The sequence below is a fragment of the Cupressus sempervirens genome, chromosome 5, assembly GCF_028749045.1.
Source record: "Cupressus sempervirens isolate cs-2001-9-10 chromosome 5, ASM2874904v1, whole genome shotgun sequence".
Classification (NCBI taxonomy): Eukaryota; Viridiplantae; Streptophyta; class Pinopsida; order Cupressales; family Cupressaceae; genus Cupressus; species Cupressus sempervirens.
Window position 1 is genome coordinate 572,505,053 of NC_143122.1, and position 18,405 is coordinate 572,523,457.

The following is an 18,405-nucleotide window of genomic DNA, read 5'->3' on the forward strand; positions in this document are numbered from 1 at the left end:
CTAAAACAACCCTCACCATCATCTATCACCATTCTCAATGCCATCCACATCCAGAATATTCATTAGGTCCAGACGGCACTCCTGAGGGATTAACTCCCACTCCTCTATTCTCCATCCCTCAGCATACTCAGAAGCCCACTTTGCCAAACAATCAACAGCCCTATTCCATTCCCTTGGGATATGGATGAAAGTCACCATTTCCATTAGAGAACAAATCCTTAAAATTTGTTGGACAATCCTGGCCAATTGCCAGTTAACATCAGCCACTTTCTGCTTAATGAGCAGATTGATCAACACCTCAGAATCAAACTTACAAACTATCCTTTTCCACCCCAAAGCATGAGCTCTCTCAAGAGCAACAAGAATAGCTAGGCCTTCAACCCAGTTGATGGTCTGAACCCCTTCATAGATCGAAAAGATAAAGATCACAGTGCCCCGAGAGTCTCTACCAATCCCGCCAATACCAGCTGGACCAGGATTACCCCTTGAAGAACCATTAGTATTGATCTTCAACACACCAAGGGGAGGGGCCTGCCACTTTCCAACTCTGTCAACTTTTTGCCTCTCATGATGCCATCTCTTATCCTTGGCCAAGGCCATAGAGGATCCCAGAAACCCCAATCTTTCAACCAACTTTGCATCACTCTTCTCCAAAGGGAATTCCACATCACACTTAGCTGCAATTGTCTCTTGAACCATGCCTAGAACCCTTAGCCAAACTTGCTGCACTAACCTCTGCTCCCCACGAAATATCCTCCGATCACGCTCCAGCCAAATCTGCCACAACAAGAATATAGGCCCCACAAGCCACACCTCCTGCAAAAAGGGAGCCACAGAAGGGGGTCGACCCATTCCTTGCCAAAACTCAATCAGGGAAGAAGCATGAACACACAGAGTATTCCAAACACCCCACCAAAAGTGCCAAAGTTGCATGGCAAAAGGGCAACGAAAGAATAGGTGGGCTGAATCCTCCTCATTAGCCCCACACATAACACAAATCGACAGGCCAAGAAATCCTCTCTTTCAAATATTATCCCAGGTCAAACACTTATTCCAAGCCAACATCCAAACAAAACAACTACATTTTGGCCACGAAAGCTTATTCCAAACCTTTTTCCACCATTGCATTTCAGGCCCAACCAACTTATGAGACATCAACCTATTGTAACCATAAGCAACAATATAGATCCCCTTAGGATTGGGAGACCAAGCAAGCATGTCATCTTCCTGGAGAGAGCAGCATCTTCGACTAGATAGAATATTATGCAGCACATCACACTCCTCCTGTAACCCATTAACTGGCCATTCCTCTGGGGGCTTCCATCTTGCCATCTCTAACTGATCACAGAGATAAAAGGACTTGAAATCCCTCACCCGAGACCAGCCAGCCTCCTGAAACTGCTGACAAAGAAGCCCCAAATTGGGGAACTGAGAATTGATGGGGGGATACCCATCCCAAGAATTCGACCAGAATTGGGCCGCCTCCCCTCCCTTGCAGATCCAAAATAATCCATCCTTGATAAGCTTTGCACCTTTCTTAAGGGTGTCCCAAATCGAAGATCCCTTTCCCATAAGGGGGTATCTAGAGATGGCAAGAGGGGAAATTCCTGGAAGGTACTTATGAGAAATAATTCTGGCCCAGCTCTTATCCACCACCGCTAATACAGTTTAGCCGCCAAAGCTTCCCCAGTCAAAGCTGATTGCCTGAGGCCCAATCCACCATACTATTTCGGGCTACATACCACTTCCCATCTAACCAAACTCCATTTAGAGGACTGCAAGCAACCAGCCCATAAAAACTGGCGCACCACAAAATCAAGATCCTTCAGAAAGCCCATAGGAGCAACTTGGAGCATAGATCTATAAATGGGTAGAGCTTGCACTACAGACTTAATCAACTGGACCCGACCAGCAAAAGATAGCCAGCGATGAGTCCAATGATTAACTTTCACCCGAAATTTATCCAAAATAATCTGCCAGGACTCTTTGGGGAGTTTACTCACCGAGATGGGAATACCGAGATACATCAATGGAAGACTCTCAATCTGGAATCTTAATGTTTGGGCAATCCTTTGCTGAATAGGGCCCGGAGTATTGAAGAAGAAGATAGAAGACTTTCCTTCATTAATTTGCTGACCAGAGGCAATCATGTACACATCCAAGATCCTTCGAAGATTAGAGGCCTCCCTCATAGTGGCCAACCCCATCATAGCAATGTCATCCACAAATTGCAGGTGAGTTTAAGGAGGTAATGCACTTACATCAATGGAAGACTCTCAATCTGGAATCTTAATGTTTGGGCAATCCTTTGCTGAATAGGGCCCGGAGTATTGAAGAAGAAGATAGAAGACTTTCCTTCATTCACGCAATCATGTACACATCCAAGATCCTTCGAAGATTAGAGGCCTCCCTCATAGTGGCCAACCCCATCATAGCAGTGTCATCCACAAATTGCAGGTGAGTTTGCGGAGGTAATGCACCCCCCCACTTCCAACCCTGGATAAGGCCCAATTCCACATTTCGTTTAATCCATCTCCCCAAACCTTCAGCCAAAAGAATGCACAAATAAGGAGAGAGAGGATCCCCCTGACGAAGACCCCTCGAGGCTCCAAAAAGATCAGAATGACTACCATTGATAAGCACTGAAAAGGTTACTGAGGTAACACAGCTTCTGACCCATTGAATCCAGTCTTCCGCAAATCCAAACGCGCTAAGAACCCGCCAGAGGAAGGACCATCTAACTCTATCATATGCCTTAGCCATGTCCAGTTTAATAAACATCGCCTTTTCCTTTGACCTGGCCATAGAGTGGATAACCTCAGTTGCAATGACAATCCCATCAAAAATTTGCTTACCAGCAATAAAACCACTTTGCTCTTCAGAGATCAAATCAACAATCCCCTTCTTTAATCTGTCAGCCATAAGTTTAGAAATAATTTTATAAATAACATTGCATAAAGAAATGGGCCTGAATTGGCTCAACCTATCCGCCTCCTCCATTTTGGGGATAAGAGCAAGAAAAGTAGCATTGAGAGCCCTTATTCTGTTGAGATTCACGAACCACCGCTAGGAGGTCAAATTTGATGATTTCCCAGAATTCCTGGAAAAACTCAATCGGGAAACCATCTGGACCAGGAGCTTTCCCCTTCTTCATATTAAACACAGTCCCTTCAAGCTCTTCTAATGAAATCTCCCTCATGAGTTGCTGATTCATATTTTCAGAAACAAGAGAAGGGATACAAGAAAGAATTTGCTCCTCCTCAAGAGACCCCCCTTGCAGGTCCTCATGAAATAGAGACTCAAAATGCCGCACTGCCTCACTAGAGATATCCAGGAAGGAAGAAAGACGATCACCCCTGTCATTAACCAATCCAGTAATAGAATTACCCTGTCGTCTAGCTTTCACAGAGTTGAAGAAGAAAGCAGTATTTTTATCCCCTTCCTGTAGCCACTCAATCCGAGCCTTTTGTTTCCAGTACAATTCTTCCCGCAACTCCCATTCTTCCAACAATTTCACAGCCCGAGCCTCATCCTGAAGCAGATCCGCTGTAAGCCCCTCCTCCCTAATTCTCCTTGTAATATCATCCAGATCTGCTTGAGCCAACACCTTAGCTTGGAAGACATTCCCAAAATACAGACGATTCCACCGTTTAAGCTCAAATTTAACATATTGAAGGAGTTTAGCAAAGACATACATTGATGTGCCAAAAGCTGGTCTCCCCCTTCACCATTCAGAAACCAAATCATTTAGTGAAGGATCCCGTAACCACATGAGTTGGAACTTGAAGGAAGGCTTACGGAGCGTGCGAGTAGATTTTGTAATCAGCTTGATAGGCCAATGGTCCGATCCTCTCCAATCCAAGATCTCCGAGCAAGAAGACCACATCCCTCCAACCCAATAACAAGAAACCAAAAAGCGATCTAACCTTTTTGCAATCCAAGACTCACCAACCTGACGGTTGTTCCAAGTAAACCGACCATTATTTGGTTTGATATCAACAAGGTTCAAGGAATTGATGTTCTCACTAAGCAATAATGCAGAGGGTTCCAACCTTCCAGTACCTCCACTCTTCTCATCCAGCTCACAAATCGCATTGAAATCTCCTGCCATAATCCAAGGATAGAAGGGCATCATACTATGAAACAATCTAATGTGAGACCACAAACCTCGTTTACCCTGGAAATCAGTAGGAGCATAAATATTAGAGAATAATATAACTTCTCCTGTCTCCAGGCTAGTAGCAATCATAGACATAGAGGACCTAGAGGAAATCCACCGAAGCGGTTGGATTCTCCTAGGATTCCATAAACAAACCAGACCCCCAGAAGCTCCATGAGCTCCAATACTCTGACTCTTCCCATTTCTCCACAACTTAGGAATTAGACCTTGCATATTCTCAACAGATAACTTTGTTTCCTGCAAAAAACAACGTCAGGACTTTGCCTTCTGATTAACTCTTGAACCGCCTTTTGTCTAGGGCTGCTGTTCAAGCCCCTTACATTCCATGAAAGAACTATCATTTCAAGGGGCTTGTGAAAATAGAATCCAAAGGCTTAACAGCCCCTGACTCTACCAAATTCTCCCCAACAAGTTTAATCTTTTCCATATCCTTTTTGCGGCCCAAACTTCTCTACCCCACTCTTCTTAATGTCCTTCTACAAAATGCCCAGCCTAGGAGGAGGCTTGGGCTTTGCTGTTGAGTCTGAGCCATTTCCCCCCCCCCCCCCCATAGATTGAGAGTTCACTCTTGCTGAAGAAACAATGCCCAAGGGTTCCTGTAGCTCAGGGATTCCTCCTTGCTGATCTATTTCCAAGTGCCGACATCCCTCCTCCTGTGGGTCCATAGAAGCCTCCAGAACAGGCTCCTCTTGAACTAAATCCACAAACCCCTGATCCAAGTTGATCAAACTCGGGTTCACTTCCTGTTGACTGAGCTCATCCAAAACTTCAAACCTATTAAATGTACCATCATCATGCTTTTCATTAAAAAGCCTCTTGCGACCCCTATTCTGATTGCGAGACTTAACCTGCACAAAACCATCTGAAGCCTCGACCTCATCCGAAGAAATGCCCTTTCCCTTGTCTGTTGTAGGAAGATTATTCACAGGTTGAGAAGGCTGAGCCTCCCTAGTCTTCAATCTCGGGCACCTCCGCTACAAATGACCATATTCTCGGCAAAGCCGACATCGAAAAGGGAGGCTTTCATAATCTAACTGTTGCACCCAAGAATATGAACCCACACACATTTCTATTGCATCTGGTAATGGCCTACTTAGATCAATTTCAACACAAATACGAGCAAAAGTCATTACCCTTTTGCCCAAGGTCTGCGATGACGTTCCTATGGGATTACCAATCACCGAGGCCAAAAGATGCAGCACATCCTCACGACAACATTCCACCAGAAGCCATGGTAACCAAACCCACATCAGGACATGGTTTGGAAGTTCCTCTGCAAGGTTAAATCCGGCATGCCATGGCTTGATAAACAGCCCTACCTTATTATAAAAATAAGCCCCCCCCCCCTCAAAAACCCGATTGCGATCAGCAGTGCAATTAAAGGTAACCATGAAATAATTGTTTGCCAATAACATAATATTCATTTCCCCTTCAGGTTCCCAAGTCCTCCGAGCCCACGCCTCCAAAAACTGCAATGACACCCTTATCCCCAAAAACTTACAGTATAATGAGTGATTCGAAAAGTACTCAACATCTTCAGCAATCATCGCAACTAGGATAACCAGCTTAGGCCTCTCCTTGCACTTCTCAAGACAACCATTAGTCTTCGAAACTCTTGAACCATTAGATGACCCCAAATCAACGTTCCCAGAATTTGGTGCAAACAAATTACTATCAAAGGTCTTCATCCCTTGATACGAAGACTTCGAGCCTAAAGCTGCTCGAAAATCCAGTGTAGAACCTCTCACCATCCTTTCCTCCGTGGAATCTGCCATAATGCTATGGCACCAAACCCACCCCAAAATGATTAAGAGGCAATCCACCCCTCACCCTGAGTCGGAGTCCAGCCAACTCCCCCAACAAACCTCTGTATCCACCCTAGCTCAGAGACCAAACGCCAGCTGATAAAAAAAAAAGAGGTGGCAAGGATCCCACTACCCCCATTCGCGGCAAAAACGGAGTAACAGGCGCAGTCTGCAACCCGTTCACCCTCAACTTCTCCCCTTCTCGCAGCTCGGCCAAACCCCAAGCGCAGGAAGAAGAGCCTCCCAACGCGCGACCCTGCAGACACAAAGTCACCCCTGGCGCAGCAGATTGAAGCAGATATCAGACTTAGCTAGGGCACGAATGCCCTAGCTCAGAACGCACAGACTCGCATTGCCATCCTCTCGCCGAAGCCCTCTCACAAATGTCACAAGTTACAACCACCAATATCAACCCATTTACACAAATACAAAACTTATTTGTTGTTGTCTATTGTAATTAATTCGATGATGTACATTGACAAGTTATATAATAAGTGTCAAGTTAAAAAAAGACGAAAGAGTGCACCTTGCATGAAATTTCATACGATTGGTTACAACAAAAAGTGAGCATAGAAATATGTCCATAGACTTCATTGTACATTTACCTTAAAATTATATTTCAGTAGTGTTTCCCTTGCTAAACTAACAGCAGTGACAACCCACAATCAGATTAGAGAAAGAAATACTAAATATGTGTGTACTAAAATTCTACAATTCAAGTGGACAAATGCTTTAAAGAGATAAATCGCCTTTAGTAAATTCTCTTATAATAAAAGGGTTCCCTAATCCACCAAAATAAGAAACGCATACCTTCAAAGTGATATATAGTTTTCGATCCCTAATACAAATAACATTTTTCCTACAAAACTTTAATAAAGAATAAAAAGTAGCACATTAAATGCAATGAGAAAAAACATGAATAACCGAATTAGCATAAGCCAACCAAGTAAAGGGCTCAAGCAAGAGCAATTGTTTATCTCAGATTGTACAAGAATACCTATTTATAAGAAATAAATGTAAGTACTTGTACAAGGATTTTGTTAACAAATCCAATTCGCAATGAAATGCAAGGAGATATACATAAATGTAGAAGCAGATACGATATCTAGGCCACAATTGCAAACTAACACTCAACTGTGGTAACAATTTTACAATTTGAGCCTTTCACCAAAACGGCTTGTAAGGAAGCATATGCTAAAAATATCAATTTTGAGGACATATCAGCAATTGAAGACAAATGAACTAGATGTTCAAGGTAAAGGTCATTCCTACCTCAAAAGTGTTCTATTTTTTGGGTTGGACAAAGTTAAACACTATTAATAAATACAATACTAAATGCTCTTGTACTAAGACAGTTCATACATTCATTAATTAATAATATCTTACAAGTGACCTTTTGAAGGATTTATGGGTTCTTTGCCATTTAAAATGCTTGAATGTTGCATTTGGACAGCAAAGAGAAGGAGAGAACTAGACTCTGTGATTATCTAAGCTCATCGTTACCACTTTTGGTCAATAGAATGAGAAAAAACTAAGCATTTGCCACTTCTAGTTGGTTTCATCTAATGTACGGTTTCCAAGTTAAATTGATTTTCATATTTATTATGGATGTTTTTGATTAAGTGAAAACAAGTTTTGAAGGAGCCCTGAAACCCTTTACAACAAGGAACAAGAGATAGAAACCTTAAAGCCCAACATCAAAATAGTAGCAAACATAAAAAAGGCATGGCAAAAGACAAAATCCGGCCAAACGAACAGATAGCATAATGAAAAGGGTCAAGCCCACCACAAAAAACCAGCAACCTAAGCCCACACAAAATATAGGTGGACAAATTAAAGAAGCACTACCCCAGACACTTCAACAACTTTGTCACCTCAAGCTCCAACTTTTCCATCTCCCTCGCAACTTTCTTTAGTTCTTTGACCTCATTAGTAGGGAAGAAGTCCTTTTTCTTTGTGTATGCTTTGGTTCTTCTACTAGGACCAGCTTGAGAGTCCGCAGGGGAGTCCTTATCATTGACAACTTAGATAATAGCTCTATTCGCATTGGGGTTCTCTAGCTTATCGAGGAGGATCTTGATGTGATCATCGCAAGCCTTCAAAATCTCGTAACTATGATCAGCAATACTCTTCAAAGAAGACTCTAAGCTTGAAACCTTACCCTCCAATGCCAAGACCCTCTCTTCCAGCCCTTTAAATTCAGCACTATCCTTTTCTTTCCCTATCACATCAGCGTCGTCCCCCACATTCAAGTTGATCTTATCCACCATCTTCCTTGCAACATCAGCCGCCTCCTAAATGTCAACTTTTCTTTCTAAAGGCCCGAGGTTGAGATGGACATCCTTGAATTCATGGAACGACCATTTAATTGCACTGTAGAAGTCCAACACCCCGTTCCTAGCAATAAGGAGAACATCAAGCCCACATTCTCTGCTAGCATCATTGAGAATAAGCATAGAAGGATCAATCAACTAGTCCAAGTTCACATCAGCCGTCTCCTTGCCATTGATAGCCATATTGATTTTTTGCCTCGGGACCCTAATCTTTAGCTTCTCCATGTCCCCAGGCTTATGATTCCCTGGATCCTTGGTCTGGGTAGTGTTGACATTAGGGATATCATCCTGGGTAGAGGTGATATTGTTAACATTAAGAAAATTGATAAAAGGGGTGAGGTATCCCTAGTCGACTTCTCAGGAATTTTGGTGACTTCTTGGATGTGAGACTTCTTTTTCTTGCTCTGCTTCCCCAACTCATCCCTATCCAAATCCATTTTTGCATCATTCTTGTCATAGTCCTCATCAAATGAGACTTCCACATTTGTGTTCTTTTGCTTCTTCCCTGCAAACTTGTTGGTTTTAGGAGTCTTCTTAGGAGTATTCCCTTTTCTTTTTTTCTCAGTGCTCTTTCCCTCATCATCTTCCAACTTCGACTCTCTGCTCACATCCATATCAGAGAAGTTCTCATCACCAAAAGATGCAAAATCTTTCGTCTCCTCCCCTAACTTAGGATTGTCTTGAAAGAAAGGCCCAACAAAATTAGCCTTGAGATGCTCATATATTAGGACCATTAGCCCATCATGCATTGGAGGGTTAGTAACTTCTTGGGAACAAATCCCACTAATGTTGGTGTTCAGAGACGTAAACAAATAGTAAGGGATGGAAACTTTCTTGTTGTGCCTAAAATGATTCAGTAGCACAAAGTGATATGTACAGATTCTTGAAAAGCGCCCATCCAAAGTGACTTAGTACATTATAGCCTTGAGAACAATTCTCCAAATTTTCTTAATTGAACCTGGGGAATAATAGGTTTTACCTGTTTTAACTGACCTTTCTCTTTTATCCTCATTCTTAGGGCCCGTTTGGTAGCTGGAATTAGAATGGAATTGGCATTCGGAATTCTAAAAAAATTCTAATCCATTGTTTGGGTCCGCACAATCGGAATTGGAATTGGAAAAAAGTGGAATCCGGTATCCCCATTTGACCCCCAAAACAAGGATTCCAAATTCTTTCAAATACTTGTTATTTCAAATTCCCGTTTTAATTCCTATTTTTTGAAAATGAGGATTTCAACTAAAGTAAAATTTGATTGGGTTTGACTTCTGGATGCCCATTTGGGGGGCACTTTTTTTTGCACTAATTTTTGAAATTTAATTTTTTTAAATGGGGGGAAAATTTTCCGCTATTACTTGCTCATATATTTGCCATTGTTGAGTAATTTATCAAGCTTTTTCCGCCTCATCCGCCTCAGTAGTTACTACAAAAAAGTTTGGTGAAATAACATTTTCACATACATTGTTTCTCAGTTAAATGAATTGTATGCAGGACAAAAACAATCGACTCTATTGATTTTTTTTCTGGCGTAAAAGTGTTCCCAGGTAAGATTTCGTAAAAATTTAATATAAAAATTTAAACTTTGCACCTGTGAGTTTGAATGTTGTGATGATCAAATTTTTTATTGGATCCCTACAAATATATATATTTTTAATGGGATGTTTCTGACTCTTATTTCATCAATTCTTGTGATTCGGATTCATTCAACGAGACTTGAACAATATACATATTTCATATCAGTAATTATGTGAATTATAATCAATGGTGTTTTTTTTATAGAACAAGAGTCATAAAAGTTTTAGTATCCATTAGTACAATCTCGTCCTCATCCGTTATGATAATGTTTACTTTCAACATGACTTAATCTTTTTATACTTGTTAAAAATGTTTGGACTTCAACAAACCAAATAAGTATTGAATTCTCACGAAGGAAATATGTATTCTCACAATGAATTCTTAGTCAACCAAACAGTCCCAAATTGGATTCCCTAATCATAATCTGGATTCCAAGTTCCAGAATCCCAAAGCCAGCATTTTGAATGCCAATGCTTAATTTATATTCCAGCAACCAAACGGGCCCTTAGGGAAGGAAATGACAACAGACTTAGAGTATCTCATATCCCTAAAATAAAGTTCCCCACCACTGGGATACCCGTAACTTGAGAGATCAAATCTTCATTGATGGTAAATTTCTTACCTTGAAAGAACAGAGTGCCCTCATCCCAATTCTTGTAAAAGAACTTTGTGACTGTGGGGTTACCTCCATGAAGCCTCTCCATAAATGGGGTGAGACCTCCAGCTTCAGGAATCTCACAGATCCTTTTCCATTTTTTCCACTTCTCATAGGATACACGTTCTCTATGACGACTTTGGCCTCCCATATTGACAGTAGAGCACCACCCAAGCTTCAAACCACTTGCAATATAGAGCCAAGTAGCACAAATATTGCAAAGCACCCAAAAACACTAGATGCAGAGGAAATAATAAACAACTAGGGTAAACAAGATGAGGCCAACATTGATAAAAAATACCCACAAAACGTGTGGGTTAAAGTGGCAATTATTACCACTACTGTCACAAAGCCCAATCACTTTTCCTTGTGATCATAAAGACACCACTTTTTTATTTCGTAAAACACCCTCATTTCCATATATATTATCATAATTAATATGAAATGTGAGCTCAAATGAAGACTCCCCTCCCCTTGCCACCTTATCTGCTGAGTAGACCTGGCTGCCACCAACGAGTCAGCAGCAGAGTTCAACTCCCTAAAAGTATGGAAAATGCAATATTTATCCATAGAATGGAGAATTTCTTTAGTCTTTTAAATAATGTTGGAAACTGTCCAAGAAGGATTAGACACTCCATTTAGGCATCTAACAATGTTATTTGAATCTCCCTCAAGCCATATCTTTATAAAACCCATCTCCTTAGCCAATCTAATAGCTTGAAGGGCCGTCGTTGCCTCTGCATAGTGGTTCGTCTATTTTCCCAAGGGGAGCGCCATAGCAGCAATGCACTGGCCAAAATGGTTCCTTAGAAATCCCTCACACCTAGCTAGCCCAGGATTGCCCTTAGCTGCCTATCAAAGTTGACTTTAAACCAGCCCATAAGGGAAAAGCCATTTACTCTCTTCTCGGCTACTAGCCTTAGAACAAGGAGCAGAAAGCAGTTTCCAATCAGGCAACCAGAAAGGAAGGGATTGAAAGCCAGAACAATTATAGTTCTCAATGGTAGCCTTCGCAATTTTTCAGAAAACAACCTTAGATGTGGAAGTTATGTCTCCAAAGGTTCTACTTATTTCGTTCTTTCCAGATACCCCAAAGGATGTGTGGAGGAGAGAAAGACCACAATCTTTTGAACTCCTTGGAAGAAGAGAGAGGGGAGGATCATTGCATAAAACAATCAGTGACGGATAGAGAGAAAGTCCAAGCCAAACCAACTCTGCTGAAGAAGAATGACCAAATATCCCTGGCAAAAGGACAATGCTAAAAAAATATGATTGATGGTTTCCTCATTGTTGCAGCAAAGAATACACCTATTAGTAAGGAAAAAGCTTCTTTTGCATAAATCATATTTATTATGGATGTTATCTTTTACTATTATCATGATTGTTTCATGATTTCATCTTTGTTGTATGCAGCTATATGACTGTTTCATTCCAGTATCTTGAGAATACTAATTCCAGCACTTATTGCATTCAACGCTCTGTCAATTTTAACTAAAATTCTTTTAGAAAATCAAAAGCATTTGTAATTTCCAGACTGCATTCATATGTAGATAGCAAATAATTACTCTTGTTTATTAGGTGTAGACTTAGTTGCTTCTGTTTGAAAAGTTGAATCTTTGTTTGATGGATAGAATTCCATTATAAGATACTATTTAATTTATGGTGGGTAAGCCTAGTAATGTTATATGAAAGCCAAGTGGTCTTTGTAACTTTTACTTCATTTAATATGATTATTGATAGTTTTCTTTTCTGTTTTCCAAGAAAGCTATGCTAGTTATTAAATACAAATATAAGAATTATACAACAAAAAAATCAGTGAAAAGAATTTCAGCTGTAAGTAGACAAATCCAAAGTAAAAACAATGTGCTGATCATCTCAGAATTGTAGATGATGATGTTGGTGGTTCCTCTAGCCCCAAACTAGTTACGGACCTGTGGCAATCCTGGCTTCAAATGATTTATTGAGTGGCCCTTCGCTCTCACCATTAAATATAGCTGTTCTTGGATAATATGCTTTTGATTTTAACTACAATGTGTTTACCTACTATAATAAATTGCTACATGGTTTTTTATTTTATTTTTATCGAAGGGATCTTCATCCATAAAGTTATTTTAGCTAGTGATATAAGAGCACGGGCCTTAGACTGAAAGCTCTTTGGCTAAGAGTCAAGAATTTAGGGGCATCTGTTCTGCCAAATTTGTCCAGGGTACAATTCCATCCCCATTCCTTATAATGTTGAAGCCTTGCACTCAGAAAGACTTGATCCTTGGTGGGGTCGTTAAGAACCATTCAGCTTCACCAGCAGAACAAGGTCCATCAACAATTGATTTATAATTTTAGGTTATGTACTTTATGCTTGATACTTTTCAGGATCTGCAGTTCTTTTACCATTTACTATTATAATCAAATGTACCTCAGAGCTACATTAACCTGGTTGAGCTGAAATTATAATGCCAAATTTAGATGGATTTGGTTCAGATCTGGTCCAATACCCTTTTTTGAACTGGTCAGTTTCTCAATTCTGTCCAATTCAGCCCAGAATATTTAATTCGTATATTAATTTTACAAATGTAAAAAAAAATCTGGTTTTCCAATTCTTTTTGGTCTCCCTTATTGATTTTTTAAGTATAGCTAAAACTCGGAGGCATTTTAAGTATTTTGGTTACACAAAGTTCCAATAGGGGCCTTTATCTTCCAGAAATTGCATGATGTTTTCTCTAATACGACATGCTTGTCCAAGCAATCAAGGTAAAATGGTAAAGGAAGCAATAATAAGATTATGATCCGAATTCAAATCATCCTCGACAGACTAACGAGGAGCAAAACTCTAGAGGACACATAGCGAGGCTACAATAGCAATCAATTATGGTGTGCATATCCACATTGTAAATGCAGTGTACTGATTTTATTATCGTCCGTAAGGCCTACAACTCTAAATAATCACAAAACCAAAGCTGCAATTTGATGTGAAATAGAACTGGCAAAAGTTCCAGCCAATGCTTACAAACAAGAAAGAGAAACAGAAAAAATTACCCGTCCTTTGTGCTCCACAACCTTAGTTTTGTGAAAACTCCGGGAAATTATCTGCATTACAGGTTTTTCATAAGAGGATGTACATGGCTTTGAAAGAAAGCACTTGAATTCTACAATATAAATTTATCATCTGACCTCCCCTGCCAGTTTCGCTGCTTCCACTGCAGTGGACAGAAAAGCAGCAAGCTTGTCCGCTGTTAGCAGCCACGCAAAATTCAGTGAAGAAGAAAAGCAGTTGGAATTTTTGGTAAACTCAAAACAAATAATCTACTAGACTTACAGCAATCCCCCATTTTTGGTCGTTGGTGAGATATTTCGCTCAGCTGTGGAACTGCACGCAGGGAGATGATGAGTAAGGCGTAGATCCTTCGCATATCGACTTGAAAAGGCTAGATGTGAATATTCTTAAATATATTCCCTAATGCACGATTCTCATTTATCATGCTTCTTTTGCATTTTGTCAACTTTCATGCGCTTTTCCAATGTATGGGTCTACTTCACGGGATTGGTTTTCATATCATTGTTTAATATTTTTATATGTTCAAAATTAATAGATTGATAAAAATGAGATATTTTCCAATGCAAGTCACATTACGATATTGTTATCTCATTCAATTATCAAGTGTTGATGTTCCAACACCTGGGGTCCTTTGGTTGAAGGAATTGTCGAATGCAACAATTAGCTATGCTTAAATAAGATCATTTCTGGAACTCGTGCATTCTTAAAATAATTTCCAGAATATCACTTAGACTAGTTTGGTTGACTTAGAAGAGGAGTCGGAAGATGCATTTTTTGTGTTTGATTGCAAAAATTGAAATTGAAATAAGTTTTCTTTTTTAAATTTTAATAATAGCTTTACGAAATCTTCTGCACATTCTTAAATAAATGGTGGGGACTGCTCAAACATAATACAAAAAACATTGCAAGAGAAAGAAAATTTGGTTAATAAGACTTGTTTCGTTGTCATTGCAGAGAACAATGGCATCTGAAGCTATGTTACGATCAACTAACAAGTCCATTTGTGAAGCACGAGGTCGTTGAGGCAAACAACGAGAACACGCATAAAGTGTTGCTACAACAACAGACGGTGAATTCGATCGTAGGGGTTCAAATGTCAATGTTTCATTGTTCATCTTCAGTGCAAATCACCACATTGAGAAATGAAGGTCAACTATGGAAGACAACGTCTCTGAGAACTATGTTATCTCGTGTGGATATCGCCAAGCTGAGTGTCAAATCTACCAAGTCAGATCGGGAATCACAATGTTTGATGTTGGTCGTTCCTAAGATCGTAGAGCATTACATGATTGATGCAAAAATTGATCTCCAATTTCACGGAGAGGAAGCTCATGTTTGGTGGAGATCACACCGGTGTTTATCAATGTTTGGCTGGGTTGAGATGTGTCTGTAATGGAGGAAGCAGATGACATCGACTAGATCATTGTCGCTAAGAACTCACCCAAGAGTGATCTATTCAACAACTCCTACACTCTCTTTGAGCTCATGAAATGCAGGGAGGATAATGCAGCTTCAGCTTCCAACCACATTGTTTCTCTTTGGTCACTAAAAATGATTTCACATTGGACTCGACCCCACATCAAATTTGGTTTAGAAAAATATGGAATATGAATAGGCTAATTCCTATTCCACAATTTTTGAGGGAAGACCACCATGCCCATTTTGGAAAAAATTAGAAGTCCCCAATTCTAATTCTATTTTTATTTTTTACAGCCAAACAACGAAGATAATAATTCCAACATTTACATTTGCCTATTCAAGCTCAATTCCTGCTACCAAATGGGACCTTAGGGCATAGAGAAATGCATAAGACATAGGGCATAGAGAAATGCAGAGACAAGGAAACTTTAGTAAATATATTGGTTTAGTTTAGGGATTGGAAGCAAAGGCAAGCTGGGGAATATAGACTAGAAAATCCTATGGGTTTAGTCTAGGAATTGGAAGCAAAGGCAAGCTCAGGAACACAAACTAGAAAAGCATATAGGACCAAGTTTCGCTTACTAAGAGAGCTTTGTCAAAGAGTTTGTGGAACCTAATCGAGATGAGCCAGAACAAGTCTTCCACTATTTCTCCCTCTTTGCCTTTTGACATATATTATTATGTCTTTTCGTAAGTATCTCTTCAAACTACTCCTTGCAATTTCTGATGTTGCATCAAGAAAGCCCACCAAACTCATTAGTCACAAAAGTATTGGACTTCTCATCAAGAAAACCACCTTTTCTAACATGAAAAACTTAGGTGCTATTAAGAAACATGCACTTGATAAAATTTGGACCAATTCTACAAGGTTTCAACATGTAAACTTCTAAGTATGCGTTGAAGTGGCTATGCCAGGAGGGTGTTGTTAGTTTGTGGTGACTAATCAGGGAAGTACTATACATACAAGTACTTTATGGCTGACATGTTGTAACTAATTTTAATGCTAAAGAGGCAAAAATACTTGTATAAATGAGGTTAGGGTTAAGAATTTTGATAAGGTGTGATGCGAAAATTGCTTCTTGCAACAGTATTGAGTTGTAAGGGATTACAAATTGTAATTAGGTTGTAATCACTAGATTGTAATAATATTAGACTCATTGTTTGGTGGATGTAGCCTAGGGATTGGGTGAACCATGTTAAATCTTGGTGTCTTGTGTTCTCTTATGTGTGATTTATTATTTTCTGATATTGATTATTTTACATGTAATTGTTATTTATGTCTATCTTTAATCCTAACAAGTGGTATCAGAGCAAGGTTATTATTTTTTCAGTTATCCTTTGCAAGACAATCTCATAGTTGAGTGAGAGTGATGGCAAACAAGAATAAGTTGAAGGTTGATAAGTTTAATGGGCTGATAAGTTATGGAAAATGCAAATGGAGGACTATCATGATCGGAAGGATTTATGGAAGCCATTGGAAAATAAAACTAGGAAAGAGGGAACTATGACAAATGAGGATTGGGAGATTTTAAATAGTAAGGCACTTGGAAGTATTCAATTATGCCTAGCACCATTGGTGACATTTAACATTACAAAAGTGGAGACAGTGGAAGAGTTGATGGAAACCTTAGTGAAATTGTATGAAAAACCCTCCATTTCAAATAAGATATTTCTCATGAAGCATTTATTTAATATGAAGATGGCAGAAGGTGGATCTGTTGTAGATCATTTAAATGAGTTTAATAATGTTAATAATCATTTATCTTTTGTGAATCTCAATTTTGATAAAGAAATTAGGGCTCTCTTGATTTTGTGTTCTTTTGCCTAAAAGCTATACTAACTTGGTAATAATTGTGAGTAATTTTGTTTTTGGATCTAATACCCTAAAATATGATGATGTGATTTGTGTTATTCTGAGTGAGGAAACTCGTAGGAAAACCTCTAGTGGATCTACATTAGAAAGTGCTTTGAATGCACAAAGCAGAGACAAAACGACTAAGAGAGGAAGTAATTTCAGAAATCGTGGAAAATTAAGAGGAAAGTCAAAATGGAAGAGATCTCAATCTAGAGGACCAAGAGATTGCGAGTACTGTGGGAAGCCAGGGAATAAGAAGAAATATTGTTGGACTTGAAAGAACAATGAAGGAGATAAACTAGAAGGGAACAAGAAGAGAAATGTAGTAAGTAACAAATATGAGAGGATGCTTTTCTTCTTTCCTTAGAAAGTGTTGATGATTCATGGGTTTTAGATTATGGTGTTTCATTTCATGGTACACCTCATAGAGGTTATTTTATTTATTATGTCCAAGAGGATTTTGGGCTTGTTTATTAGGGGGATAATGAACCCTGCCAGATTGTTGGAAAGGGAAAACTTAAGATTAAATGCAGAATGAGAATCATTAGCTACTACATAAGGTAAGACATGTTCCAAGGCTGAGTCGGAATTTAATTTCAACAAGACAAATCGGTGATGAGGGTTGTATAGTTACTTTTAATGATAAAAATTGGAAAGTTTCAAAAGGTTCCCTTGTAGTAGCAAAAGTTGTGAAAGTAGGCACCTTATATCTTTGTACAAGTCATATTGTTCCTTCAACTTTAATTATTTCAGAGAAAAATGAATGTTCAGGAATTGTTGTTGCAATTGAGCAAGGAGAACAAATATTTGTTGTTGATTATTATACAACATTGTGGCGCTACAAACTTGGGCACATGAGTGAGAAAAGTATGAAATTACTTCATTCAAAGAAAGTTTTACCAGGTCTGAAATGTGTCAATATGGATTTCTATGAAAGTTGTGTGTATGGAAAACAAAAGAGAGTGAATTTTGTGATGATTGGGAAGGAAAACAAAAATAAGAAATTAAATTTTGTGCATATAGTTGTATGGGGATCAACTCAGGTATCTTCCCTTGGTGGCTCTCATTATTATGTTACATTTATTGATGATGCAACTAGAAAAGTATGGGTTTATTTCTATAGATAGAAATCTGATGTATTTCAAACTTTTAAGAAATAGAAATGCTTGGTTGAAAATGAGACTAGTAAGAAATTAAAATGTCTCAGATCTGATAAGGGTGGTGAGTATTGTAGTAATGAATTTGAAGATTATTGCTCCACTAATGATATTCATAGACAACATTTGTTTCAAGGATTCAACAGGATAATGGAGTGGTTGAACGAATGAATAGGACAATAATGGGGCATGCAAGGAGGATGAGGTTGCATGTTGGGCTTCCCTTAAACATATGGGCAGAGGCTATCAATACTATTTTATATTTGATTAATAGAGTTCTCTCTACTCCTTTGGGTTGTGGTATTCTAGAGGAAGCATGGACTAGTAAGAAGGTGAGTTATTCTTTTCTCAAAAGCTTTGGTTCTGAAGCATTTTCA

The 18,405-nt window shown here is 39.2% G+C and overlaps 1 protein-coding gene across 1 annotated transcript in view; it reads right to left on the minus strand.

The window, feature by feature from the left end:
* Positions 1-14,100, minus strand: part of LOC149557223 (inositol monophosphatase 3-like) — a 71,998-nt gene extending 57,898 nt beyond the window's left edge. The window contains exons 1-3 of the mRNA XM_089831943.1: positions 13,859-14,100; positions 13,714-13,772; positions 13,579-13,629 (exon numbers count right to left, since the gene is read on the minus strand). Of these exons, the coding sequence (XP_089688069.1) occupies positions 13,579-13,629; positions 13,714-13,772; positions 13,859-13,952 (204 nt within the window). The 5' untranslated portion in view covers positions 13,953-14,100. The remainder of the gene's footprint in view (positions 1-13,578; positions 13,630-13,713; positions 13,773-13,858) is intronic.
* Positions 14,101-18,405: the final 4,305 nt, after the last annotated feature.